The sequence below is a fragment of the Aspergillus nidulans genome, chromosome V, assembly GCF_000011425.1.
Source record: "Aspergillus nidulans FGSC A4 chromosome V".
Taxonomy (NCBI): domain Eukaryota; kingdom Fungi; phylum Ascomycota; class Eurotiomycetes; order Eurotiales; family Aspergillaceae; genus Aspergillus; species Aspergillus nidulans.
Window position 1 is genome coordinate 1,740,803 of NC_066261.1, and position 26,431 is coordinate 1,767,233.

The 26,431-nt window shown below is 50.3% G+C and overlaps 7 protein-coding genes and 1 pseudogene across 8 annotated transcripts, besides 1 other annotated feature; 4 read left to right on the top strand and 4 right to left on the bottom strand.

The window, feature by feature from the left end:
* Positions 1–26,431: part of a sequence feature (contig 1.98 826..565485(-1)) that runs on past both edges of the window.
* ANIA_05677 (GTPase-activating protein RGD2) lies at positions 141–3,049 on the top strand (the record flags this gene model as incomplete). Its single annotated transcript, XM_658189.1, has 5 exons — positions 141–368; positions 439–1,585; positions 1,633–1,728; positions 1,778–1,963; positions 2,034–3,049. 5 exons carry the CDS (start codon positions 141–143, stop codon positions 3,047–3,049), a joined length of 2,673 nt encoding a protein of 890 aa, XP_663281.1.
* On the bottom strand, positions 3,526–5,550 carry ANIA_05676 (AAA family ATPase CDC6; the record flags this gene model as incomplete). The annotated part of the gene is made up of 4 exons (XM_658188.1): positions 3,526–4,574; positions 4,626–5,096; positions 5,168–5,434; positions 5,499–5,550. The coding sequence occupies 4 exons, from the start codon at positions 5,548–5,550 to the stop codon at positions 3,526–3,528; spliced, it is 1,839 nt and encodes a 612-aa protein (XP_663280.1).
* On the top strand, positions 5,878–7,893 carry ANIA_05675 (DNA-protein crosslink repair co-factor UBX5). The gene is made up of 2 exons (XM_658187.2): positions 5,878–6,622; positions 6,680–7,893. The coding sequence occupies exons 1-2, from the start codon at positions 6,151–6,153 to the stop codon at positions 7,771–7,773; spliced, it is 1,566 nt and encodes a 521-aa protein (XP_663279.1). The 5' UTR covers positions 5,878–6,150; the 3' UTR covers positions 7,774–7,893.
* On the top strand, positions 8,599–10,811 carry ANIA_05674 (protein mst1; the record flags this gene model as incomplete). The annotated part of the gene is made up of 3 exons (XM_658186.1): positions 8,599–8,650; positions 8,791–9,117; positions 9,172–10,811. 3 exons carry the CDS (start codon positions 8,599–8,601, stop codon positions 10,809–10,811), a joined length of 2,019 nt encoding a protein of 672 aa, XP_663278.1.
* On the bottom strand, positions 13,489–16,288 carry ANIA_05673 (annotated as a pseudogene). Its single transcript has one exon. A coding segment is annotated over exon 1 (2,800 nt).
* On the top strand, positions 17,031–18,546 carry ANIA_05672 (L-rhamnonate dehydratase; the record flags this gene model as incomplete). The annotated part of the gene is made up of 3 exons (XM_658184.2): positions 17,031–17,114; positions 17,172–17,394; positions 17,445–18,546. The coding sequence occupies 3 exons, from the start codon at positions 17,031–17,033 to the stop codon at positions 18,413–18,415; spliced, it is 1,278 nt and encodes a 425-aa protein (XP_663276.2). The 3' UTR covers positions 18,416–18,546.
* ANIA_05671 (SLM1 family PH domain-containing protein) lies at positions 19,037–22,217 on the bottom strand. The gene is made up of 4 exons (XM_050612268.1): positions 21,541–22,217; positions 20,995–21,482; positions 20,609–20,946; positions 19,037–20,559 (listed from the first exon to the last, which is right to left on the bottom strand). The coding sequence occupies exons 1-4, from the start codon at positions 22,064–22,066 to the stop codon at positions 19,425–19,427; spliced, it is 2,487 nt and encodes an 828-aa protein (XP_050468210.1). The 5' UTR covers positions 22,067–22,217; the 3' UTR covers positions 19,037–19,424.
* On the bottom strand, positions 24,606–25,504 carry ANIA_05670 (uncharacterized protein). Its single transcript, XM_658182.2, has 4 exons — positions 25,274–25,504; positions 25,092–25,211; positions 24,850–25,044; positions 24,606–24,788 (listed from the first exon to the last, which is right to left on the bottom strand). The coding sequence occupies exons 1-4, from the start codon at positions 25,455–25,457 to the stop codon at positions 24,694–24,696; spliced, it is 594 nt and encodes a 197-aa protein (XP_663274.1). The 5' UTR covers positions 25,458–25,504; the 3' UTR covers positions 24,606–24,693.

Sequence of the window (26,431 nt, forward strand, 5' to 3'; positions counted from 1 at the left end):
GCCTTTCCGCTTGCGCGTTGATTGAAAGCCCTCGCCGACGAGTGGCTTCAGTTTTTCTAGCGCTCGACGCGATCTAATCCACATTCACTTGCGTTTTATCCCGTTCATTAGCTGCATTCTTCGCTTCGAGTTACGAAACAATGCCCGGGTTCGCAGATTCGTTCTGGACCCCAGATTACGCCACGGGTCTGGGGGTCCTGTACGGCAAGCTGCAGCAGGGGATCGTGGAAAACAAGCAGATACTTACGATTGCGTCTATGCGCGCGGATGCTGAGGAGATATACAGCTCGAAGCTGGGGGATATCGCACCGACTGTTGACAAAATGATCGCGGGGTTTGCGAAGGATGACGGAGCAAGCGTGAGAAAGGTAGGTAGTGCTACGCAGACATCACTACCCACTTGCTCCGACATATGCTGATTCGGTAAAATCCTTACAGGCCTACGGAGGAACTCGTACCGAGATGGTTGAGGCGTCGAGGAACCACAAGAAGATAGCGTCAAATATCCGGGAATTAGTCGTTTCGCCGTTCAAGCGCTGGTGCGATCAACATGAGGCACGGATTGAGAACTCTCATGATGACCTCCAGGCTCGGATCAAGGAGCATACCAAGCAGGTAGACCTGGTGAAGAAGCTGCGGAGCCAGTACTTCAACAAATGCCGTGTACTTGAGGATCTGGAGGAAGAGAACAAGCTCGCATTTCAGGCGCCGGAAACTAGCCCTAAAATCAAGCCGACACCCAAAATAATCCTACCCGACAAAGAGCCTGTGGAGGATGAGCCGGTGGAACTCGGCGACCGGGTGTATACTCCAGATGATCTGAAGAAGCTTCTCGTGCACATGCTAGAGACTATCCCTCAGGGTGAGATTAAAGTGCCTATTATTGGCACTTACCAAAATACGTCGACTGGTGCGGATATCGTGGAATATACCCAAAAGTACTTGAACGCGACTAGCATCAGCTACGCCGAGAGAATCGGGCAGGATCTCGTCGACAATGGCTTCCTCCGGTTAGTGGGAAATATGGGCAGCACATTTGCCAATAGCTCTAAGTTGCGTTACCAGTGGCGTTCCAAGTGTTTCCAGATCTCTGGCATACCGGAGAAGACGACAGCTTTGATGCGTGTGACCTCTGTCGCGACCAGCGAGGATGGTATTGATTCGCCTATTTCCTCTGTCTCTGAGATGCTGGCTGGCTGGAATCCTCTAAATAACCCGCATCCAAACGAGACACCGGCGGAGAAGCTTCGCAGGGAGGCTCGTGAAGCTGATGAACGTTACAAGGCTGCTGTGCGGAAACTTGACCTCATCAGGTGTAAGCTGGAGGAGGAGATTGTTGCAAACCTGCGGTTTATGGAGCAATGTGAGCTAGACCGTCTAAAGGCGATCAAAGCCGTTGTTCTTGATTTCTCCGGCGCTATCAGCAATGTCATTCCAAACCTACAAAGTACTGTGGACCACATGATGCTCTACCAAGAGACTATTCAGCCTCTGGGAGATCTTAGGTATCTCCTTGAAAACTATAGAACTGGTGGATTCATACCTAAGGTCCAGGCCTACGAGAACTATTATGGCTCTGTTGGAGGTATGTATTTCGAATATCTCACAGACTTTATATCTAACGGCTTCCAGACCAAATCTTTGGAGTCGATCTTGAGGCTCGGGCAAGGGCGGATCGCAAGAGAGTGCCAGTTATTGTGACTACTCTCTTAACTTACCTGGACAACTGTAAGATGGAAACGGCCTTCTAAAGAGTAGAACTAACAATCAGACATAGGCTACCCAGAACTTGAAGGAGACGAGTCGAGACGTGCAATTTGGCTTTATGATGTTCCATTAGGAGCGACCCACCACCTCCGTCACGCCCTCAACAACAGGAAAGGCGATTTCTTTGAAGTGCTTCAGAAGTATGAGATTCCGGTCGTTGCAAGTGTGCTCAAGTTATACCTCCTCGAATTGCCAGGTAAGACGAACCCCTCAAGAGCTCAGGGCACAAAAGCTGACCCGGATAGACTCCCTTGTTTCATCCCAAGTATACGAAATCATTAAGACGATTTATTCCACGACTGCAAACGAGACCACTGAAGAAGGACGCGTTAAAGTACTGCAGAGCACCCTCGGTCAACTTCGTCTCAACAACATTGCCACGCTTGATGCTATTATGACCCATTTTACGCGTTTGATAGACTTGACATCGGCCGACGAAACCTATGTTTCTGCCCTTGCCCAATCGCTAGCTCCCTGCATCCTCCGTCCCCGTAGCGAGAACAGCCTTACAATGGATGAGCGTCATAGTTACCGCTTGATCCGCGACCTCTTCGCCCACAAGGACACCATTTTCGGTGAACTGAAACGCCAGTCCAGTGGGCTTGTTGGTTCCGCACCCCGTCCGCGCGCAATCAGCACAGATGAAAGCAACCGCCGGGCCGCCATGGAAGCCCGCAACAGAGCCATTATGGACCGCAGCCGCGCCCACAGCCCAGCTCCTCCGCGCAAACATCGACGTGACCGTTCCAGCGGCCCAGAACCAGGCCGATTCCCAATCAACGTCTCTGGCTCGAAAACCCCAACAACTACCAGAAACAGCCTAGAGGTGCCCGGTAGCGATTCGCCCACAGGCGCAGGGGCTGTTTCAACCGCTGCTACAACCGCTGACGAGCTCTCCACCGTGAACATCCACTCCCCCGAACCCATCACAAACGGCACTACTGCCCCTAGCCCTGCCACCGCCGAATCCTCCGTCGTTCAAGAACCTCCTTCCGAACCGACTGGGTCTCCTAGTCCCCCGCCGGAAACTCAATCGGACGACTCTGCCACACCCACCCCGACACCTCACGTTGAGGAGTCCAGTTCCACCACCAGCAGCCTAAACCGGAGCTCCATGTCACGCTCCAGCGGCATCCACACCCGCAAGCCGGGTCTCGGCAGCCGCTCCAGCTTTCCTATCATTCATGGAGAAACAAACACAGACAGCAAGCGAAGCAGTATCGCTGAGAGCGCTACCGAGCTCAAGGGTGTCACATTAGAGGATAAGCCGATGGACGACTAAATAGGTCAAGTCCTTGGTTTTAATTGAGGCCGCTGCTGCTGGGTATTCTGCGGACCCTAGGAGCGCCCTCTGGCCTTCCGCATTGTTTTATGTTTCAGCTTTTCAGTGTTCCGTATAAACTATATCGTTACATCTTGCATACCCCCCTGTATGTCTATCTCATTCTGCTGTTCTTATTAGTCCTCTTTGCTTTACATTTTGCTTCTTGACTTGTATAGTACTCATCGGCTTGAGTCTGTATGTGAATCGTATACAGTCCCTTCCCCTTGGGGTCAAGAGGTATCATTCCAAGTGGGATATGTTTCCCATATCCATCGTAATGCAATAATGCTCCTGTATATTCAAGTGGACAATGATCCAGATCGGCACTCTGCAAGAAACAGTGACCGCTAACCAATAATCGCTAACAGACTCCAGAATGCTCCAAAAACAAAAATAAAAGAAAACAGAAAAAATAATGCTGTATGATAGAGTTATCATAGACCTTCACCCGAAAACAGCCTCCTAAGAATACCTTCACCTGGCCCAGTGATCTGACTCTCAATTTCTTTCTGGGATACGAAGCAAACAAGGTTTTGCTCGTCCAATGCTTTGCTAAGTGAGCTTCCGCTAGATTTTGAAGGCGTGCGTCGGACGTCTGAGCCGCCAGCGACAGTACCACCACGACCTCGACCTTGGTATTCACCGACAAGGCCTAAAGTCTCCAAGCTACCAAGAACATCTTTAAACTCAGTTGCAGTCAATGGGTGCAGAATATTGTCCGTCCTGCAAAGGGTACAATATGCATCAAATATTTGTTTAACTGTTGGAGCCAAGTTCTTGGACTTGGATGGAGTTTGCGGAATGTCGTTTTCGCGTCGTTTTCGGTCCAGTGCGACCAGCGCACAAATTGCCGCTTTTTGTTGAAGGTTGAGGCACTGTAGCCTCTGAGTTGTTCCCTGTCCAAAAACTGATGATGTGATTTTTGCGACATGTGCAATGCTAGCTCGGGGTGCTGTCATAATCGTGTAAGGAAGTGCCGAAGTCCCCTTCGCCAATGAATGCTTAGGTGACGATGAAAGATTGTTATTTTCGACCAAAATAGTTTTGGAAGGGCTGTTTAGATTCTGCATGTCATGTTTCTGTATCGTTTCCTGCTCAATCACGTCGATTGCTCGTTTGATGAGCTCGAAAGCCTTTCGTAGATCTCCGGTTTGCGAAGCCACCTTTTTTGCACATAACTGGATTGCTGCAGGTTGGACAAAAGGAATGAAATTCGGATCCTCCACCTGGCCTTCTGGGAGCAATGAGCGAAGGCGTTCGATAACCACGCCTGCAATCTGGCTGGCATTGTATGGCAGAAATGGGAGCAGAAGGGGCTTCAAGTTCTTTGCCTTCAGTTGAGGCAGGGATCGATCGGTTAGATCAAGTGCGTTAGCGATTCCAATCAACAACAACTTCGATTCCCCTTGTAGTGACCACTCAAATAAAGACTGGAGGATGCCAGCATCCGATGTGAGAAGATGGTCAATTTCATCCAGCATGACTAGAAACATTTCATGTTTGCTGGCTTGTTTCTTGTCCGACAAAAACATACTTTTGAGCCTGTCGGCTTCGCTCTTTTTGAAAACATCGTCATCATCACACAGATCCTCCGTAAGCTTGCTGTAGACGTCCCGCGCTGTCCTCATACTCGCACAGTTCAGCTGCGCGACTCTTGCCGGCTTAATTTCAACTTCATCAAGAACCTCCTTAACAAGAGCACTTTTGCCGGTACCTGGAGGACCGCTGACATACATGCACCCGCCCTTTTTGAACTTCATGCCATCGGCGATGAACGATGCAAGCTTTTCTTTCTCCACCTCACGACCGATGATACGCCCCGAATTTGCACCTCGCGCGAATAGCTGACGGGCTTGGGTGTAGACAGTCTGAGTAGTGGTCGGAGTTCCCAACTGTCGCGGCGTACGGGGTGTTAGAGCTTTCGCTCCCACCTGAACTCGATGCTTCGGTGTGACAGGCGGCGAGCCAAGAGCATCCCGATATCTGGCCTTCGTAGGAGTTCTGACTTCAGCAGGTTTTAGGTTGTTGTCTGAACAGATCAGCCAATGTATTTCACACGTCGCCGTTCGTGCCTACCGTCAAAAGTTTGGGATGTACTCCGTATAATATTCTCTTTCGAATAGGACGGCTCCTGATCCTCCTGCAAATCAGTCTTCTTTTTCCGCCTAGAGACAGGCGAGCGGCTTTTTGTGGTGGCGGCATTCTCAGATTGAGGCTCGTCGTTGTATATTGTCCGAGATCGAAGCCGGCGAGTCGAGGGTGCTTCTGGTGACTGATTGCTCTCACGATGGACTCGGGGGTGCTGTGTCCGGCGTTTGCTATCACTATGCAGCGGAAGAGAAGCTACAAATTCGTGACACGGTCAGCAAATGGAAGGAGCGTGGAGAAACGGACAATATAGTCGTACCTTCTGTCTCGATGGCGCTCCTCTGGCGCTTTCCCAGGGCTGTCACAGCCATAGTGAAGACAGGAAAGAGCAACCAGCAAAGGACACTCTTATGGATAAAATTGTACTGTCCAATTATATAATATCCGTCAATCGATACTGGGTGGCCGTGTCATGGGGAGATAGAAAAGGCAGACGCTTTACTGACCGCAGCTCGTCCCAAGAAGGCATAATTGGCTCCTCCACTTTCGCGTCCACGCGCGACGCGTCTAATTCCCACGTGATCTCGATGTATGCGCTATCTCTTGCCGAGACCGGAAAATATATAATCCGGCCCTACGTCCACCAACTGCGTCACTAAGGCAGCCTGATAGCAACCATGGAGCTTTAGCAGAGGCCAAATACATCTTTATTCTTGCCATTTCTCTGTCGTCCTTTATTCGAGACTTAAGACGTCGAGCCTGTGCTTTTCACTCTCTGAACCTCTCTTAGATGATAGAATACATGCTGAGACCCTTTCGGCCCTCGACCAAACTTGGTGGGATTCACGTTTGTCTGCAGCTCTTCGCTTTCAAGCTTGTGGTTTGAATTCGTATAAGGATATAATTTGAGGATAACGCCACACACCCCTATAATAACTACGTCTAGGAGTTTCGAAGGATATTTGTTCGCCATGGATAGCGACGTTGTGGCCCAATTTTCCGAAATTACCGGTTCAAAGCCGGAGCTTGCAACTCAGTACCTGCAGTTGACCGACTTCAACATTGAGCAGGCCATGCAGCTGTACTTTGAAAACGACGGAGCGGAATTAACGCGCGATCCGGTTCCATCAAATTCTGCAGCAAACAGAGCATCGCGTTCCACAGGCTACGAAGATGCGTCGGGGGTAGTGCACCTGGACTCTGATGAAGACGAAGCTCAATCTACGCCACGAAACCGGCCATCAAATACATCAACGCTCGAAGACGATGCAGCTATGGCACGCCGTCTACAAGAGGAAATGTACGGAGGACAAAGTGCTGCCGATGAAGTGCGTGCGCCGATGGCCCGTACCACTGAAACACTTGTTGGACCAGAGGTAGACTTTGCGGATGATATGCATGAGAGTATCTTAGGGCAAATCCGGAATCGTCAACGACGCACAGGTGAGTATACCTTCATTCATCGTAATAGATCCTGCTGCTAATAAGTTTGCGTTTAAGATCGACCTGGTATTTTCAACCAGAGAGATACTACGTCAATATGGGCCGGCGAAGAGGAGGAAGAGTCCCACCGCGAAAGGCTGGCGGCAGCAACAGGCGGCGCCTCCGAGAGATCGAGCAAAACAAATCTGCTTGCAGAACTGTACCGCCCACCTTTCGAAATCATGTCAAGATTACCTTGGGATCTCGCTCGGGAAGATGGCCGTGAGCATGAGAAGTGGCTTCTGGTGAATATTCAGGACCCATCCATCTTTGACTGCCAGGTTTTGAACCGTGATTTATGGAAGGACGCCAACGTCAAGGAGACCATACAAGAGCATTTCATATTTCTGCAGTACACCAAGGATGACCCCCGTGCCGCGCCATACCTACAATATTACTTCCAGGCTAGTGACGTTTCTGATAACTACCCTCATATTGCCATCGTCGACCCGCGGACGGGTGAACAAATGAAGATTTGGTCAGGCCCTCCGGTGGTGAAGGCTGCTGATTTTCTGATGCAACTTCACGAGTTTCTCGACCGTTACAGCTTGAAGCACAATGTCCGAAACCCAGTGGCGAAACGGAAACGCGAAATTAAGGAGAAGAGCATTGATGCTATGACAGAGGAAGAGATGTTGGAGCTAGCATTGAAAAACAGCCTCGGGGCGAACGCTGGACAGTCTCGAAAGATGGAAGACCCCGACGACTTAACGCGGAGCGCTGGAGACGTCAAAGGCAAAGGTAGAGCGGTCGATGACGAGGACGCTGAGATGGATGAGGCAGACGAAAGTGCAGATGCAGACGCTGAGACATCCGCATTTTGGTCTATTGCAAGTGATCGACCACACACCGAACCTCCTACTGACCCTGTAACAACGACACGCATTCAGTTCCGACATCCCACCGGAAGAGTCATAAGACGTTTCGCATTGAATGATCCGGTCAGGAGGATTTACGAATGGCTGAAAGCCGAGCCTGTCCTGAAGGAGAAAGCTGGCGTTGAATTCGAGCTTAATGCTATGGGCCGCAACTTGATTGATGCTCTAGATCAGAGTGTGGAGGCTGCCGGTCTGAAGAATGGTACCATCATGATAGGATACATCGAGGATTAAGGATGACGGGGAATGGTATACAGATTATGATGGCCGGCAGATTTTCTATCTATCAAACCCGAAATGATTCGTCACGGATAATGACTTACCACATAATGAATTCGGATTTGGTTGATATAGGAACATTTCTTTTCGCTCCTTGTAGATCCTTCACCAGTTTGATTGTATCCGTACTTGGGACACCGCCCTCAAGCGCCCACCTTGACCGCCCGGCAGAATAGACTTCGTGCGGGCCCCAATCATCGTCCGTTATGACCTTATTGTTGTTGTGGTGTCGTCTTGGTTGTGCTCCTCGTCGTTAGCTCCCTGGTGGAAGACAACGCAAGGGAGCTCTCTCCAGAACCATTTATTGCCAATACTCTTCAATGACTACTCACATTTGCCTATGATTCAAGTCTCAGTTTAAGCAAGGAAGGACTGGCAAGGTTGAGCCAGTCTTGCTTTCTAGACCCAGTTTCAGCCGCTCACTGCCCGCTTTTGTTGACGTCGACGGCAATCCCCATAACGATAGCTAACGAACGATCAACACTTCGCTTCTGGCTGTTTTCGATAGCCATCTTTATTCTCTGAGCTGCCCAAGCTTCAAACTTTCGACCTCATTCATGTTGTGCCTCCTCCTTACCCCACTTGTTGAGACTTACAACTATCGGTAGGTGAGTAAACATTCGGTCGTTCCTAGTCGAGGCCGATGATCGCCTATTTACTACGCCCCATCAATCTGGCTATGCCTATGCTGGCAATGCAACGCACTCTCTTGTGCTAATGCAGTATTCAGACATTGCAAGTTCTAGTGGGTGATCGAGAGATACTCAAAGCGTCGCCAAAATGGAAGGCTTGGTGGATCCAGAGACGCTTTACATGAAACAAAACTGCATTGGTACGTATTGAGCGCACTGGCTCGCACCGTTCTTGTAATGTTTCTGACTGCCGATTTAGGTGGTGGAAGCTTCGGACGGGTGTATAAAGGGTATGACACTTGACCTCCACGCTTCCAAAGTACATTCTTGATACGAACAGCATACTACAGCGTCGATAAACGCAATGGGAAATCAGTGGCGATCAAGATAATTGACGTTGAAAACGCCGAGGATGAAGTCGAAGATATCATCCAGGAGATTGCCATCCTGTCGGAACTCAACTCGCCATACGTGACCAGGTACCATGGATCATATTTGAAAGGGTCGAGTCTATGGATTGTAATGGAATTCTGTTCCGGAGGCAGTTGCTCTGATCTAATGCGCCCGGGGCCTATTCCAGAGGAATACATTGTTATCATCATTCGAGAACTGCTTAAAGGATTGGACTATCTGCACAGCGACAAAAAGCTGCATCGCGACGTCAAAGGTGCGCAATCACCCGTTACTATTGGGAATATGGTTCAATACTCACGATTAATAGCTGCAAACATCCTCCTAACGTCGGGCGGCCAAGTAAAACTGGCAGACTTTGGCGTCTCCAGTCAGCTATCTGCTACAATGACCAAGAAAAACACCTTCGTAGGAACTCCGTTTTGGATGGCCCCAGAAGTGATCAAGCAGTCAGGATATGATTACAAGGCCGATATCTGGTCACTCGGTATAACCGCGATTGAGCTTGCCAATGGGGAGCCACCGTACTCGGATATACATCCCATGAAAGTCCTTTTTCTAATACCCAAAAATCCACCCCCTACACTGCAAGGTGCATACAGCAAAGCATTCAAGAACTTTGTCGAGCTCTGTCTACGAAGAGACCCGCGAGAGCGACCAACGGCCAAGGAGCTCCTTGAGCATCCCTTTATCAAGCGAGCAAAGAAGACCAATTACCTAACGGAGCTAATTGAGCGCTATGAGCGTTGGCAGGCAGTTAGCGGAAATCAGAAGGCTGACGAAGATGACGAGCTGGATCAGGAGCCTGCAGCTGCGCCGAAGACCACCGAGGAAGAGGATGACCTTTGGGATTTTGGCACTGTTCGCCCTGTGGGCCGAGGGCACGCTTTAAATCCGATGAGAGTGACAGATCTCAACGCCAGGGGCTATGGCACGAAAGATCGGGATTCCAAACTCGAACCGCGAATCGAAGCAACGAGATCGAATAATCCTATGACACCATCATTTGCTCAACCTAAGAGCACACCTACCTCTCCGAAACAATCCTCTCCATCGAAGATTCCACTACCTCCCTCCCCGGTGAAAGCGACGCATATGGACAACTGTCCCAGAACGCCTTCGTATCTGACCCCACAGAAACCAAAGGAAAGTCCTGGGAGTGAATATGACAGAGCTTTACAGCAATCTTTAGCGCAAGACCTGAGTTTCCTGCAGCTTGACCGCTCGCCAGGAAGCTCTATGGCAACTATGATAGACAGGGAAAGCCCACTCTCAACACCTTTACCCCACCAGCCATGGTCATCCACGGCAGCGGAAGCACCGACACTGCAGGCATCACCTTCTCGACACCCCGCGGAACAACAAGTCAGGCCAGATATGGAGCCGTCCCGCGCTCAGCCTCCATTATTTTCTCAACCGCAAACTCAGCCGCAGCCCCCTTCACCAATACCCCCACCAACACCGAAGCATGCCTCTCCTCCGCCGCAACCTAAACAACAAAAGTATGTACATGCACCGTTGCAGAATCTTCCATCAAGTCATGTCAACCCAAACAGCCCTTCATACAATAAGCCCGCCAACTCGAACGCACAAGACATGAAACAGTCACGAACGCCTCACGAAATCACTGCCCTGAACAGCGTCATTCTTCCTGCCTTGAAGGAAGCTGTCCAACGTCGAGCTCGCCGTGTAGATATTGCTACCCGGTCGACTATAGCCCATGATGGAGAGAGTCTGAAAGCGGCATTGGAGCTCCAATCGCGGCGTGAACACGCTCAAGAAATGATAGAATCATTATCCAACGATCTGGGCAGTATCCTCACTAGGATCGAGCGCTGGGACAATGACGCAGCCGTGGGCATGGGTGCCGGCATCCACTCCTTTCTAGAAGGGTTTCTTGAAGAGATCCTCATCAGAATAGAACCAGGCGATGAAGACGAGCTCCGATGAGCTTCAGTGCTCTCTTTGATTTCTCATTCACATGCCTCGCTCTAGAGCCGTTACTGTGTTTCTTTCTTTTCCTGTTTCTCTTAGGATAGCACGCATGAAGATCCATTGCGGTGGGCGTCGACACGGTGCAGCTGTATGCTCAGGAACACAGTGCAGAAGATCTCGCAATTTCTGTTCAGACTTTCCTTCTGTTTCCATTCTTCACTATCTGTTTATACAGGGCTGGCCCTTTAAATCTTCCAATTTGGAACGAGATATTACGCAGGGGGTCTAAATCTGCCACTTTTCATGATCCAGCTCCAGAGACCTCAGTAAGCAACAATTCCAGCCCATTCCCAACCGAATTTGGATGGATGGGCGCTGTAACCGACAAGCCAGCTACTGGAAAGGAGAAAAGAGCGTATTAACCATAATATATTTCCTCGCGAAAGTATCAGCCTTAATCGAACAATCTCCGTCACCTGCTTCCGTCACCTGCTTACGGCACCGACAGCCCAGCCCACCAAGACTACCTGCCCAGCTGTATCTGCATTATCAGATGATTGCATTCCATCACGTTTTGCAAGATATCAGAGCCCGCTCGCATGCTTTCACAACATCGCTAGGCTCTAAACTCTAAACCCACTCTTGCGACGGATTTCCATTGGACACCTGAGGGGAGGTTGCCCAGGCCTGCGTGAAAGGCTGGGCCCTGCAACTCCAATATATTCGTGACTTAAGTATTTTCTTTCTGCCCTCTAAGTACGAGGTTTCTCTAGCGGCTATTCTACTACACAGGGGAGCTTTCATAAACCAACAGGAAGACAAGTGGTGAAAGCCGAGACATTATCTCATGGCAGAAAAGGTCAACCATTATACACTGGTAGAACTACTTTGGTGGACCAGACCTGCGCCGCACCTGCAAGCTCCAGCCAGTCCTCAAAGTCAGGCAAGAACATCCAGCAGCCGATGAATGGCTCCTCGGTGTCAGGGCCAACTACTAGGCGTATACCTTGCGGGAGCAGTAAGAGTAGCCGGTGTAGTCGAGGTATGCGTGGCTGCCGGCCGTCATTGGATGCGTAGGGTATTAGGGAGGAAGGGGTTGATCGTAAATTTAGATGATGACATCAATGCTGTCGAGCGGCACACGATGCTCTTCCAGTATCTCGGCAACGTGCTTGTCTTTGACTTGTCCTTGATAGCTTGGGCAATTCTGGGGAGTCGTAACCATGTCCCTGGTTCCCAGGTCAAGGTTGACATTTCACTGGTCCTGTTAATAATATTACTAATAAAATTACAGAACTTAAAAATTAATTCATGACTAATTAATTGAGCTGTACTTCTTAATGAACCTAAAAATGCATATTTAGAATTAGCTGATCAACCAGCTAATAATATACCATATGTAGCTAAAGAACAGCTAACATATATAATATACCTAAATTATAATCAGATATATATAAACCTGAACCAAATGTAATAACAAGATAACCTAATAAAGAGAAAATTAAAGTTATTATAGGACCAAGAAAGAATAATACTATATTAGCTTGAGTTGGCGCTATATATTCCTTTAATAATAATTTTAAAGCATCCGCAAATGCTTGTAATAAATCATAATAACCTACAGCATTAGGACCTAATCTTCTTTGCCTACTTGCCATAGTTTTTCTTTCTGCTACTGTTACAAAAGCAACTGATAATAAAGCAGGAACAATTACTAAAAGACCTTCAATTGCTCAGGCGTAGACCACAGCGTCCATTCCTCGAAGCTTCTAATGGGTGGCCCCATTCATGGACCTGTTGGCGCTTTAGGGCTGAAAATAGTGTCGGAGATGGAGATCTGTACTGTCGGCAAGGGCCGGGGGTTAGTTGACCGCGCTGGCCACAATGGCGAAGTTACTGTGTACGTCGGGCCCCATGCTCCTTACACCTTGCACATAGAAGCCGGTAAAACTCTATGGTGTCTTTGCTCTGCTTGACGCTTGCGCAAGAATCTATCCGCTTGCTGCTGCGGCTTGGTAAAGTCGCGGGGATCACATGCCATCTACCACCTCCACCCCATCTCAGCTGTAGTTCTGTATATACTTAGCATACCTGAGCCATGGATTTCTCACATTCACAGTGGATATACACTCTTTGACCTGTATTGAAGAGGACTCCACTATGGATCCATTATTCATACCGCTAGCCAACACTAGTTATATCTCTATTACTAATGTTTAAGCATTTTGGGTCGTGTATGTGCATAGGTGAGATATGTGATCTTTTCCGTGTTTGCATTTGACTTCACCTGGTACCTCCCTTACCATGGGCTGCGGGATCGGAAGGGAGACAGGGCAACGGTTCTCCGGTACAAGCCACCCGGAAGTTGAAATGCTCTTGGGTGAGCTCCTGCCAATCGACAGCTGTGCGCGGTGGATGCATTGACCCTGAGCTGACCTTGGCCTTTTGCACTAATGCGCGAGTGATAATTAGTGGAAGGGAGGTGGCCTTGGAGCAGCTAAGACCATTGAGTCTTAGGGCTATGTATCCGAAGATTCGTTGATTGGATTTGTGGACTGCATTAGGTGGAGCGGTAGCCGCGGCACCATTGTTACAGTATCGCAATGCATCATTCCATCGTTCAAAGGGCGTCACGAATATTGGCGTCCGGCTACATGACCTTCAAAGTGAGAATAAGCTGTTTTTGCGTATGCTAACCCCCGGGGCGAAACAGCCAGTCCGTTTCGGGGGTGGGTATCAAATAATTCGTGATATTGAACTCGTTTGTATGGGTAGAAGCATTATCCACCGGCAAAGGGTTCGAACTGCCAGTTCCAGTCAATCCAGGTATCGACATGGGGTTATTGACAGCTTCGGCCATGTCAAGACCGCTAATATCAGGGGTCCGACCGGCGGGGACTCGCGGGACATTGAAGAAACCGAAAACGTCTAGATACTCCAACTCATTAGGTGCTAAGCTTCTCGATGGCAATCCAGCTGACGGAGCCGCTGCCTGACTTGCGGTTGGCGACGAACGGGGTTGCCGCGATATCAGGAAGTCCAGGTCAAACGCGCATCGGCGCATGTCTGCAAGGATTTTGACAGAAGAAGGTGTGGACCGATCACCATCGCCGGCACCAGATTGCTGATACTCGCCGTATTCATCGAGAACTCGTTGCAGGATTGAGCTGTACCTCTCCGCTACTTTCCAGTACTTGCCCATTTGAGAAAGAGTATCAACGATAAACACGATATCGGGACTGACTGTGTGCGCGATTGTAGATCCGTGGACGAGCAGCAACCGAGCAGAAACCCAAAGTGTAAATGCAAACGGCGGTCCAAGCTTGTCCAAAATGTTATTGTTCACGACAAAACGGGTGACTGAAACAATGTTATCGACTGCGAGCAGACATCGCTGGCTCGCACTGTACGACGGCGTGAAGATCGGAGACCGTGTAGTGGGATATGCTGCTGAAGAATGAAGCCGAATTACCGCCCTGCAGTTGGGGTCAGCGAACAGCGAAAACGTTTTAGGAAACATTGACTCACGTCTGGTAAACAGAATGTAACTGAACCCAATCACAGTGGTGCCCCTTGTGCTTCGAGCCGCTAAACGCCCGAGAGGCGTTTTCGTAGGTGTACTCTGTAGGAAGATTGAACTCCCAGGTAGTCAACTCGCTATCCAATTTGCGATACGTGGCTTGCCACTCCTCGACATCAGATAGAACCCCAATGTCAACGGGCCGCTTGAGGAATACATGTATCCGTGAAAGGATACCAAGAATTTCCACGTAGAGTCCGAATGAACCAACGTTCTCGGAACGAATGAGATGATCTGGGCGGTCATTCGACGACTGAAACCACCTAGTCTCAACTGGCTGGTTCTTAATGAAAAACTCGTCTTTACACGGAAGCTTGCGGTCGATGTCTTTGTCATCCAAAGCAAAGTCAAAAGCGGTTGCGAGAGTAGAATACCGGTCAAGAAGGTACACCATCCAGAAAAGCCGACGCCTGCCCTCGTCTTCAATCCACGACTCCGCTTCGGGGAGAGTGACGGCCCGCAATGTATATATTGAAGGATAGAGGGGAGTTATAAGGGTTGACTTGGACTCGACGGCCAGACCCAATTGAACCACTGACCTTGTTATCAAGGCAAGGAGTTTCCAACCAGGGGGCCCGTTAGATGACCCAACAAGGTCCAGGGCGAGAATCACCAGAGCCTGCAGTGCCTTTACGGACGAGTTTTCCAGGCCGTAAAGCAGAACCTTTTGCTTGGAGGAGTCGTGATACCGCTTGCGATTTTGTTCGGTGAGTCGGCTGTCATTAGAAAAGCGAAGAGTAGTCGCGACGATAGCGTAGAGAACCATGCGGTCAGCTTCCTCTAAAGGAGTGGGACCGAAGAAAGTGTCAAGTGTCGTTCGTCGATGCAGGATCGGGCACCAAGTATTTAGGTGCTCAAAGTAGAGGTCAACCAGCGCATACAGTAAATCATAAGGGGGAAGATCGAGCTCGGGGTCAGAGAACGACTGTTCTTGGTTCGAAAACAAATTGACTGGTACTTTTAAGGATGACTCGTTATCGTTGTAGTCGTTCTGCGGCGTGGTGTTCGTTATATGTGGCAAGGGCGTTACTGAGGGGAGAGCACCGGTGATTTGGTTCTGGATAGAGTTTTTTACCGACATGTCCGTTGGACTAGTAGTGACAGGCTCCGGCGGACGTGGAGCTGAGGGCACAGATGACGGCTCATGGAAATAGAACGGATTTCGCGGACTGGGCCCATGTGCTGCAGAAGGCTCTGAGGGTGAGCTATACGATAGGGGTCCTTGCTGGTGTAGATCATTCGACATCGAGAGCCGCGGCTGCCCTTGAAGGATATGCGTCTCAATGAGACGAGCTTGCGCCTGGATGATATCCTCCAGTCTGTCTATTAAATGTCAATGAGAAGGTGCATAGGTCGTAACCGGGAATCCCGTACCTAGGCGTTGCTCTAGCTCTTTTCCGTACCCTGCACGAAGGCCGGGCTTCTTTCTTTCCTTGTACTCACACACCTGACCATTCCGTGTACACCATCCACAGCTTGGTTGAGCTCGATCTAGACGCCAGTCAGATACCAGGACAAGGACAGGATACCACAGAACATACCGCATTTAACCTTGCGCTGCTTGCATAATTCACACCTAGACTTGTCAATCTAGCGTCTAAAGAGGGAACCGAGAGGGACGCGGTAGGTCTATGGTTATGCAAGAAGGTTGCAAGGCATTGCAAGCACTGCAAGACACTGTAGGGCAGGAAGAACTGGTCGGATATGCCGGGGACGGGCGGTTGACTTACGAGACTGTGAGTGGCCGCCTGCGTTTCAAGCCACGCGAGGATCCATTTTGAGCAGGACCGGCATCACTATCGACAGCCGACCAGGACTCATCAGCACTGTGGTCTTTGTCCTGGTCAAATGCCGAATTTGAAGCTGAAGGCGGGGGTTGTTGCGGTACAGCTGCGATAGCAGCGTTCGGCATGGTGTGTAGCGAGGGTGAGTCTCCAACGAACAAGCTCCGTCCACCATCAATAGCGGGAATGCATAATGAGCGGGTGGGAGAAGGGGGTCAGATCGACAATGATAAGAGGCGGGTCTCAGTAGTTGATGATAATTGGAAGATCCGCGAGTCCAGCCTGCCAGATACTTTATCCCTCGCGTCTGGGTCACTGGGTGTTGAGGAAAGAGAAGTCTGGGGGGGAGGGAGGTTGACAAGCGGAGACGCAGCACAGGATGCTTGCCAGTGTGGAGAGCATTAATTACCTGCATACCTGACTAAGCAACATAACACACATACCCCGCAAAATACGGGCTTGGCATGTGCCATCTCCACGGTTTTCTCTGCTACTATATGAAGAAGGATGGCCCTCGTGACTATGAAGACTCGATACGGAAAGTGGAAAATTCAGATGCCGCAAACAATGGGGGAGAAGGCAGATAAGATCTCACAGTCGGCTGCGAGCCCCAAACATTAGCCGGCTGCCTGTATTGCCAGTATCCTTCCCATGTTTCCCCGTCGCTGATCTCGGGGGAGCATTGCCCCGAGCCTAGGACTTTCTCCGACCTCTGCCACGCCCTGCCCCTCGGTGCCGACCAGCTCGGCGCCCTCAAATATCCCGTGTCTGCCCTCGTGCAGGGTCTCGTACTTTGATCCTCCTGATCTTCTTGTTCTATCTCATCTTTCTCAATAGAGTGGTTTCTGGTCTGCTTCAGTTCTCGTCACAATGGCTACCGCGACATTCCCCCGCATTAAGACGATCCGCACATTCGTGATCGATGGCGTCGGTTCTGGTGGTGACTACCACAATGTATGTTTGTTGTGCAATATTGGATGAGACCGCGTCAGGTTGACTAACTCGAACAAGGTCAAAGGTGGTCACTGGCTCATCGACAGCGATATCTCCACCCCTATGACCCGATGGGCGCAATATCGAGGATCGCGGACATCCTGGGGTATCAACGTGCTGGGATCCTTCTGCGTGGAGATCGAAGCAACCGACGGGACCAAGGGCTTTGCAACTGGCTTCGGCGGTCCGCCTGCTTGCTGGCTGGCACATCAACACTTTGAGCGGTTCCTAATTGGTGCAGGTATGTTGGAACCGCATCGTCATCTTAGGAGAAATTATACTGATTCTTAGATCCCCGCGACGTCAACGAGCTCTTCGAGAAGATGTATAGAGGCTCCATGTTCTACGGCCGCAAAGGTCTTCCCATCGCTGTCATCTCCGTTATCGACCTCGCCCTCTGGGACCTCGTCGGCAAGATCCGCAATGAGCCCGTCTACAAACTCATCGGCGGTGCCACCCGTTCCCGGCTCGACTTCTACTGCACTGGTCCTCAGCCCGGCTCCGCTAAGAAGGCCGGCTTCGTCGGCGCCAAGGTAGCCCTCCCCCACGGGCCCGACGAGGGTGTTGAAGGTCTCCTCAAGAATATCGAGTACCTCCGCAAACAGCGCGAAGCCGTGGGCCCTAACTTCCCCCTCCGCGTCGACTGCTACATGTCGCTTAACGTCCCCTACACCATCGAGCTCGTCAAGCGCGCCGAGCAGGAGGGCCTCCACATCGACTGGTGGGAGGAGTGTCTCAGCCCCGACGACTTCGACGGCCAAGCGCTCCTCAAGCGCGCCCACCCGACCGTCAAGTTCACTACCGGTGAGCACGAGTACTCCCGTTTCGGATTCCGCAAGCTCGTGGAGGGCCGCAACGTCGATATCATCCAGCCCGATGTCATGTGGCTCGGTGGACTCACTGAACTCCTCAAAGTCTCTGCACTCGCGGCGGCATATGACATTCCTGTTGTGCCTCACGCGTCGGGCCCTTACTCCTACCACTTCGTCGTCTCGCAGCCCAACACGCCCTTCCAGGAATACCTTGCCAACTCTGCCGATGGACACACCGTCGAGCCGGTCTTCGGTAATCTATTCACTAACGAGCCCATTCCTACAAAGGGATACCTTGACGTCTCGATTCTCGATAAGCCTGGCTTCGGCTTAGAACTGAACCCTTCTGCGCCCTTGATCCCTGCTGCGTCTTTCCTTAACCCTGCACCCGCGCGGAGCCTCCCTGCTCCGGCCACAGAAGAGAAGACTGAGACGAATGGTACGCATTAGCTTCCCAACCACATCATCTTATGATTGCATGTACATGACGGCTTCTTTTCCTTTCCTTCTTTGTTTCTTTGCATGAATTGGCTGGTTTCGGTTGGTCGCGAATATGGACCACAACTCAAACTGGATATGGATCTTGATAGACGGAAATACTATACTGAATCTTTTGAATCCCCGCATCTACATTGCCTTCCAAGACTTGGAAATTTTCCATTTCAGGATTTCGATAGACAGATTACAACTTTCGCAATCACAATTCATAACTGTAATTCGGCGTAATCACCGAGGTAGTAGTGTCTTGCGACTGGTGGGACTGCGGGGCATCTCGGCCCATCAATAGCACGAGCATCCTAGGCTCTTCCATTCATCCACCAATTGCCGACAGGCTACGCCATTGCTCCGCAAAATCGGTATTACAAGTTAAAGCTATTATATCGGATCCGAGAGATCTCCGACGTACGGTCGAGATAGAATGCTTTTAGCGGTGGCGATCATGGTCCAGGGTAGCATGCGCGTAGGCAGGGTGGTGTTGAGACCTAAACTAATTTTCATTAGCGGCCTTTCTGGATACGTGCTGCGAGGGTCAGAGGCTATCAGAGTCCGTATAAAATGGGTGCATAAATCGCAAACATAAATGGCATAATATTCATACTCGTCGTCTGGATATATAAATTCAAGCCAAACCAAAAACAGACTTGGGGCAGGGAGAGTTTGTGTGCTCTGCCCTACCCTAAAACAGTCCACGCATCAATCTGAAAGACGCGAGGCAATACTGACAAGTTGAGAGAGCCAATCTCAGCAACTGAAGGGATATCAGCGATGGGGAATAATGTACAGGTGAAGGGTAATGATGGTTTGGGGATCTGATCATGACACCGCACAAACAAGATACATAGGAAAACGTGAAGAACAAAAGAAACTCATTCACAAGTGAAACATAAAATAGCATGCGGATTAGACGATTCACGCATTTCCACAATTCCACCTCCATCCCACTCACAGACTTCGGCATTTATGCAGCCGCTTGTTGGGGTGGGTAGTGGCCGGGAATGTGCAACTCGATGGTTGAGATGCTCTTCTGGGTCTGGGCGGTAGGTCTCTTGGGAATATCCAGCGAGTTGCGCATACTGCTCGGGATCGACGTCCGAGGCCTATGCTTCTCAGATTCAATTTCATCGTCCGACTGTTCTTCAAGAGACGTCGGGACAGTGTTGACCGTGCTATGCGTGTATTCAGTCATGTTGGAATTTGTGAAAGCAGTTGATGTAGTTTCACCGCGGTTCCGCTGGTGAGCCTGGGCGTGGTCTTGTGCCGAAGTAGGGTCGAGACCAGCAACGAATATTGAGTTTGTAGAATATCTGTTCGAGTTGAACGCTTCCTGGTTGTTGATGGTGGCAGGCGCTTGTTGGGGGAACTGTTGGTTATCACGATTGAAGGAATCAGATGTTACCATGTATTTTTCCGAGGGATGATCATATCCATCAATAGGAAATCGGGGCGCCGCGTTCACACTTGCAGATCTGCTCTGGTTCGAATTCTGGATTGAGTCTAGATCTCGATCAGGATTAAACCGGCCGCCTGTGCCAGCAAAGTGCGCACCATCAGACAGCGAACCCGCTGTCGCTAGCAAATCTCTCTCTCCAGAGCTCTCTCCGCTCGAAGGAGACAGTGGTGCGTGTTGGTGACGATCGATTTGTACATCGCTGGGAAACTTGCCACCTGGTTGGCGCTGAGATGTAGGACGTTCCTGTTGCATCACAACTGATCCAGCAGAGTATGGGGTCCGATCGGCTTCGTCTTCATCCAATACTCCGTCACTGCTGCTTCGGAAACTGGCACCACTGACGGTACGTACATGTCGCCTGACGTACGCATATCGTGCCTCTCCTGTCATATTGATCATTCGTTCAATATCCTCGTACCAGGCTATCATCGTTTCGTGGGACTCCGCTCTAAATACCCAGGAGTGACCCCGGTGCATCGTTCCCGTTTGCCGTCCTTTCAGCATGAACTTGTGCGATGTCGAGTCCGGTTGCGAATGCGATCCAAGTTTCTGTTCTGGAAGGTATAATGACATTACTGGTGTCTGCCATGCAACCCTATCCGCCGACTTAAACTCATGGAGGTGAGTCGGTGACAAAACATACCTGCAGCAGGATTAGCACATCGAGCAGTCCAACGGGTAAGCAGACGAACCATCCAGGAGCATAGCTCTTCAGATACTTGCTCTTGCGTTCCAGCATCCCTGACCTGACTTCTGCAGCAGCCGGATGATCCTTGCCGGGATACGTAATGCTTTCAACGTCACGGATTCGGATACGCGGGTCCACCATTTCGTCCGTATTTGCGACAAATGCGTTCCATTCATGATCATGCGGCATTGAGATTGGGCCCGCGCGAAGCTTGTCTACCGTGTCGAGCGTGTGGTCTGCCTCCCGCTTCATAATACCGGCATAGGCGTTGTAAGCCTTCTGGATTTCGCCTACCACAATTGATTCAAGCTCACGACCAGAGCTCTCAAGGTTCAAATAGGCCTAGTATGGACATTAGAAAACGAAATATACCAAGGACAGTGGACGCACCCGATGGAGGTAGTTTTCCTCCTCAATTTGCTTCTCTATTTGCTTCTCGACGCTGAGGCGGACAATGAAAGGATCTCCCTTGCCAGACGTAGCCGATGGATCAGTATCGACTAGGCCTAAGGCTTCTTGCAAATGTCGGACCGTCTTTCGAGTAGCATCAACTTCTTTGTCAACCGAGTTGCGGAAATCCCCGGCCAGTGCCTTGATCTCTTTGGTTTTCTTCTGCAGATCGTTGCGCAGCCCTACTAGCTGGTTGACAACTTCGCTTTCAACCTCTGCGGCTTTGCTCATCTCGTAATGCGCTTGCCGATGGAAGCCCGTTAGAATCTCAGTCGCGTCACCAAGACCGCCTGACTTCAGAAAAGTCGACGGAAGCGTCGTATTGTTCATGATATTCGTTGAAGAAAGATAGAGCTTCGCTCGGGCTTCATATGACTTCTGCAGCTCCTTGAAAAACACAATCAGATCCTTGAGAACTTTGCGCCAAGCTAATCGGTGTGATTAGCATATTAATATAAGTGACGGTAATTGGGGAACTGAACATACCCTGGAAGCGCTCTGCCAGAACCTCTGTCGGATTGCCGCTGGTCGGAACGGGGATATAAAAAGCGCTGTTGACGTCTTCCTCGCCGTCCACCGCATATTTCTCTCTATCGCCTAATGCCAGGCTGCGCACACTTCCGGCGCGCATACTTCGGCGACTTCCGCTGCGGCGCAGACTGCCCCTTTTACTCAGAGACGACTTCTTCTTCAGGGTCCCGGATCTAGTTGGCGTGGCGGCACGCGAGTGAGACATTGCAGACGCCGACCGTTGCATTATTGACGGTCGGTCTGCAGAACCCCGCATGCTCATGGTATCCAACTCCTCGTGGAAGCGCCCGTAGTTAGCGAGAGGGGACGGGTCGACAGCGCCGTGAGCGCCGTTATATCCGGAAGTACTGCCGGCGTAAGAGTTGGGCCGCGAGCCTGATCGTGCGCCGTAGCCCCGACCTGGGACCAGTGTATCAGGAGGATGTGATGATGGCCCAAATGAGTCTTGTAGGGGAGTTTGTGATCGCAATGCCGTCGCCATGGTGGGGTTGTACTGGGATTGCGCAAGAGGCGAAGAGGGGGATTAAAGATAGCGGTACCTTAAAAGGCAAAGAGGGCGGTGCAAACCAAATTGCGCGTCAACATGAATGAACCGATCAATCACAGAAGGGAGGAGAAGGAGAAGGCGAAACAGCAGGCAGACAAGTTCAAAAATAAAAGGGTAGAAAGAAGATCAGGATCCTGGCACGACGAAATGGGCGGGAATGACCCTTTTCGCCTTTTACTCTTTCCGGGGGCGGTTGGTTACCAGGCGAACGGGCGGCGGAGATTGTCAGTTCAGCGATGGCTGGCACTGACAGGGCCTGGAGCGTACGATTTGCGGGGGTACTTTTTGTGCCTAGCCGGTCACTAGAGCTGGGTAGCCTGGAAACTAAGAGGCGGGCGATTGTCGCAATCGCCAGCCCGATAATAATAGCAATAATAGTAAGGGGAAGGGAGCAATGACTGCCAGGACTCAGGAGATTTGGGCAAATGGAAGTGTTTGGGCGATCGGACTGCGGTTATGTATGTATGGGGTCCACCAGACCAGAGAAAGGAGACATGGAACGAACTATGGGCGGAAATGCAGAGTGCCTCCTTGGATGATGGAATGATAACGGATATAGACACAGAGGAGGGGTTCAGCAGTTAAGAACAGGAAACCAGGTGGATGACGTCGACTCGATGCGACCCTCGATGACGCCCAAGACGAACGTTGGCAAGTTACAGCTACCACACTACTACTAGAGTTCCAAGCGGACGGAATCTCCGGACCCATGAGATCGAGGATCCGATCTCAGCATTACATATTTGAGGATCATACTACTCTGTACTTGAGGTTCCTCGAGTAGAGAGTAGAGAGGCATGGTGTTGAGTCCAGGGTACCGAGGATCTGCGAGTACCCATGTACTGTACGAACGTCCAGGAAAGGGAATGTAAGAAGATAACAGTCAAGACAAACGGTCAGAAGAACCACGCTTTTGGTTGCGAATCACGACAAATTAGCTATCATTAGATCGTGAATCAGGAGAATCCCGCTGCCTAGTACTCTAAATCCACTCTAATTTCCCAGTTCATGGCTCGTCTTCAATAGATTCAAACCCCCTCCCTAAGTGATCTGCTCTGTATTCTACCATCAGTGATCATTGAACGCAATCAGCCACCCCTTACGGCCCAGCGTGGCTTGGGCAACCCATTATAGGGAGCTTACGAGCCGAATACCGAAAATTGTGGCTATCGCCCGTAGGGAGACCCAACCACAAACCACAATGGGAGTTGGTGGAGCGCCAGCCCACAGCAATCTCCTTCTATCAGAACTATCCCTTTTCCTGTGCATGGTCTTATTACTGTTTGATTATTTTGATATTTGGTGGCAATTCTCATAACTTTCTCGTGCAATCAGAAAAGGAGAGCGGATCTTGCCTCTTTGGAGGCATTGTAGTGTTCCCCTGGACCCGAGGGCCGGTTCCGGTGCTAGTGCGGCTACGTCATGTACTGTGTATTCATCAGATCATCGCTGTTCGTTCGCTCGTTCGTCCGGACGTTCGCACCAGAGAAACTTCTAAGATTCTGTCGATCAGTTCGTCTCAGCTCTGGAGGCAAATGTTTGGCTTGATTACGGGGCTTGGAGAGGGGAAAAAGTACTGATACCAAGTTTCGAGTCTTTATTCTGGGCCTCAGGAAGCTTTTCTGACTTCACGAACTCGGCTTGCGCTTCGAGTACTGCGCAAGCCTTTGGCGGGCTCTCAACCTCTCTGGTCTTTAACTCTGGTCTCAAATATTGGGTCCACCCGATATATTATGTATGCGGGATTCTGTCGCCGTTGAGGCTGGTTCACGTTCATGCTTCAAACGGACGTATCAGAATTAGGGGCCGGTACGGAGTAAACTGGTTCATAAGTTGCACAACGCAGGTCCTGCATTTTATGCCTCTGCACCCCACACCTTCTTGATGCACTAATTAAGGTCCGCACCGTCCTCAATCTCCTTCGGATGACGGAAGGATCACTTTGTTCCGAACTTTGAGGTTTGAAAGGCTGAACCCCTATATCTGCGACATGGTAATTCAGGGCGCCTTTGTCGTAAGTGGATTGTCGATTGGGGTAAGATGGGATAACGTACAGTACGTAGCACGGAAACGGGCCCATAGTTCTAGCCCTTGGCCCTCAGGAGAAGGGATATCCAACTCTTAGCTGTCAGCTGTCACTGTTGGTTCGTCAAAGTTCCACTATTATTATTGTCGTGTCGGGACTTAGATTTCAGGAGAAGATCTGTTCTAGTCCGGATAGTCTGGACTGACGGCTCAACATTCATAGCCCCAGCAAGTATCCAGTCATGTCCGCTGACATCCTGATTATGTTCTTAGGGAGGCCTGTTACAGATGCTGCAGCAACCTTATAGAGTTGAGGGAACAATGGGCATTTTTCAGATCATCTCATTTCTATACCTGGAATCCCTGATTTGTAAAGCAGTGCTCTGATTGGTCGATATGCCTGCCTGGATCAGAGAGTAAAGATGCTGATGAACAAAGGAACCATTTATTGAAACCATTTATTGTATGTGTGTGTGACGTGCCGTTTGATATAGTGCAGGTAATTTTACAGACAAGAGACGCCGATTAAACTGAATTCATGACGCCGCAGGGGGGCTGACAGGGACGTCAATACCGTACGCCTCCTTGATCCGCTCGCGCCGTCTCTCTGCGTATCCGGGGCCGTAGATGCCTAGTAAGAAGTTAATCAGCTGTACTCGACATACGATAAGCGTTCCCTTTGGCCGACGTACCTCGTCCCTCGCCCAGCTCGGCCAGAGTCTGCTCACCCGGGGTCCTCCATTGTGTTCTCAATTTCTCCCGGCGCTCGAATTCGTCAACGTTGGGGTCTCTCTTCCTGCCGAACAATGATCCACCAGTATACTCAAATCCTCCCATTGCGGTGGCCAGCGCCGCGCCGTATCCAAGAAGAGCGGGGAATGTGCGGGCTACAATCATTAGCATAGGAGCTCATATCGCATAATTGACGACATACCGCGCAGACCAAGAATTGCTCCGGAGAAGAAACCTCCAAGAGCGACATTCCAGTGGTCTTCCTTCTCTCGTAGGTTGGCAGATGATGTCTTCACGAATTCATAGGTACCTCCCATAGCGGCTGGACAGGCAAGTCAGAAAGCTACCCAAAAGCATGGCCGATTGTCATGAATCAATACATACCAAGGATACCAACTGTAGCACCGCTCCTCGTGAAAACTCCCCATGGTCCCACGTTCTGCCGAGCGAGGGTGTTTTGAACGGCCGATGCGAAAAGACCCACGGAACCAGTAAGACCCGTGGTCTTCATCGTCCTGGCAATGGTATCCTGAGGATGATAATGGTGGTCTTCGCCGGTGGCACCCATGATGGCGGTTGCTGCTGAGAATTAATTCTCTGAAGCTCAATTTCGACTTGAAGGAAGTCGGTTGCGGTGGATGACGGGTTGCTGGGAGTTGGAGTTTCTGCCGCTTTTTACCGCCCCACTTACTGCCTAAATCCATATGATGTCGGCCGACGAGTTGACCTAATGGTCCAGGCCCCAGGCCTTATATTCCAATATCCTACTGGTCAGTAGACTCTGCAGAGCTATACATTTATATAAGCTTGAATCTTGAGCAGACCTCTGTTGTGGTCGTGTACTGCAGGCGTGTCCAGTGATTCAGTGTCAAACGCTCCCCGCGATCCGTTATTGCAACTACATTTCAGCGATCGAATAGGTTTATCTGAGAGCAGTCAAGTCGATACAAATTATACACGAGCAGCTTTGATCTGACTACATGGGAGGTTATTCAACGTCTTTCACTTCCACGAGCTGGTCCTCTTGTCTATAAAGAGGCATGTCTTCTGTTCGCGGCTCAGGTTGGTAGTTCACTAAACCTTGAAACTGCGAGATGCTTATGATTTCTTAATATACTCTAGGCAAGACTGCCCCTCGTCTTGTACGAGATCTACTCGACTATGATCCGGCCCATTCGCCAGGCACTGGTCGTAACCTCCTCGCCGAAGTACCCCCAGTCTATCCCGATCATTACCAGGGACCGCCTCACTTCATTTCCCCGTTAGCTTGCGCCCATAATTATGTCACAAAACCATACCAAACAATAAGGCCACCGCTGAGGGAAAACGGAGAAACCCCGGACACTCTCGCGAAGATATCTACAATATGCTTGAAGTGTCGCTATCACCTACAGCTCGAGCAGATTATTGACCCTGGTGGTCGAGCAAGCCAAAACATTTCCGATCACATACACCACCTCATTTGCTATGAAGGAAAGTATAATGGGGGCCAGACTGGACCGGACATCACAGAGAAAGGCCAGGTGGTGGAGACCTTTCGTT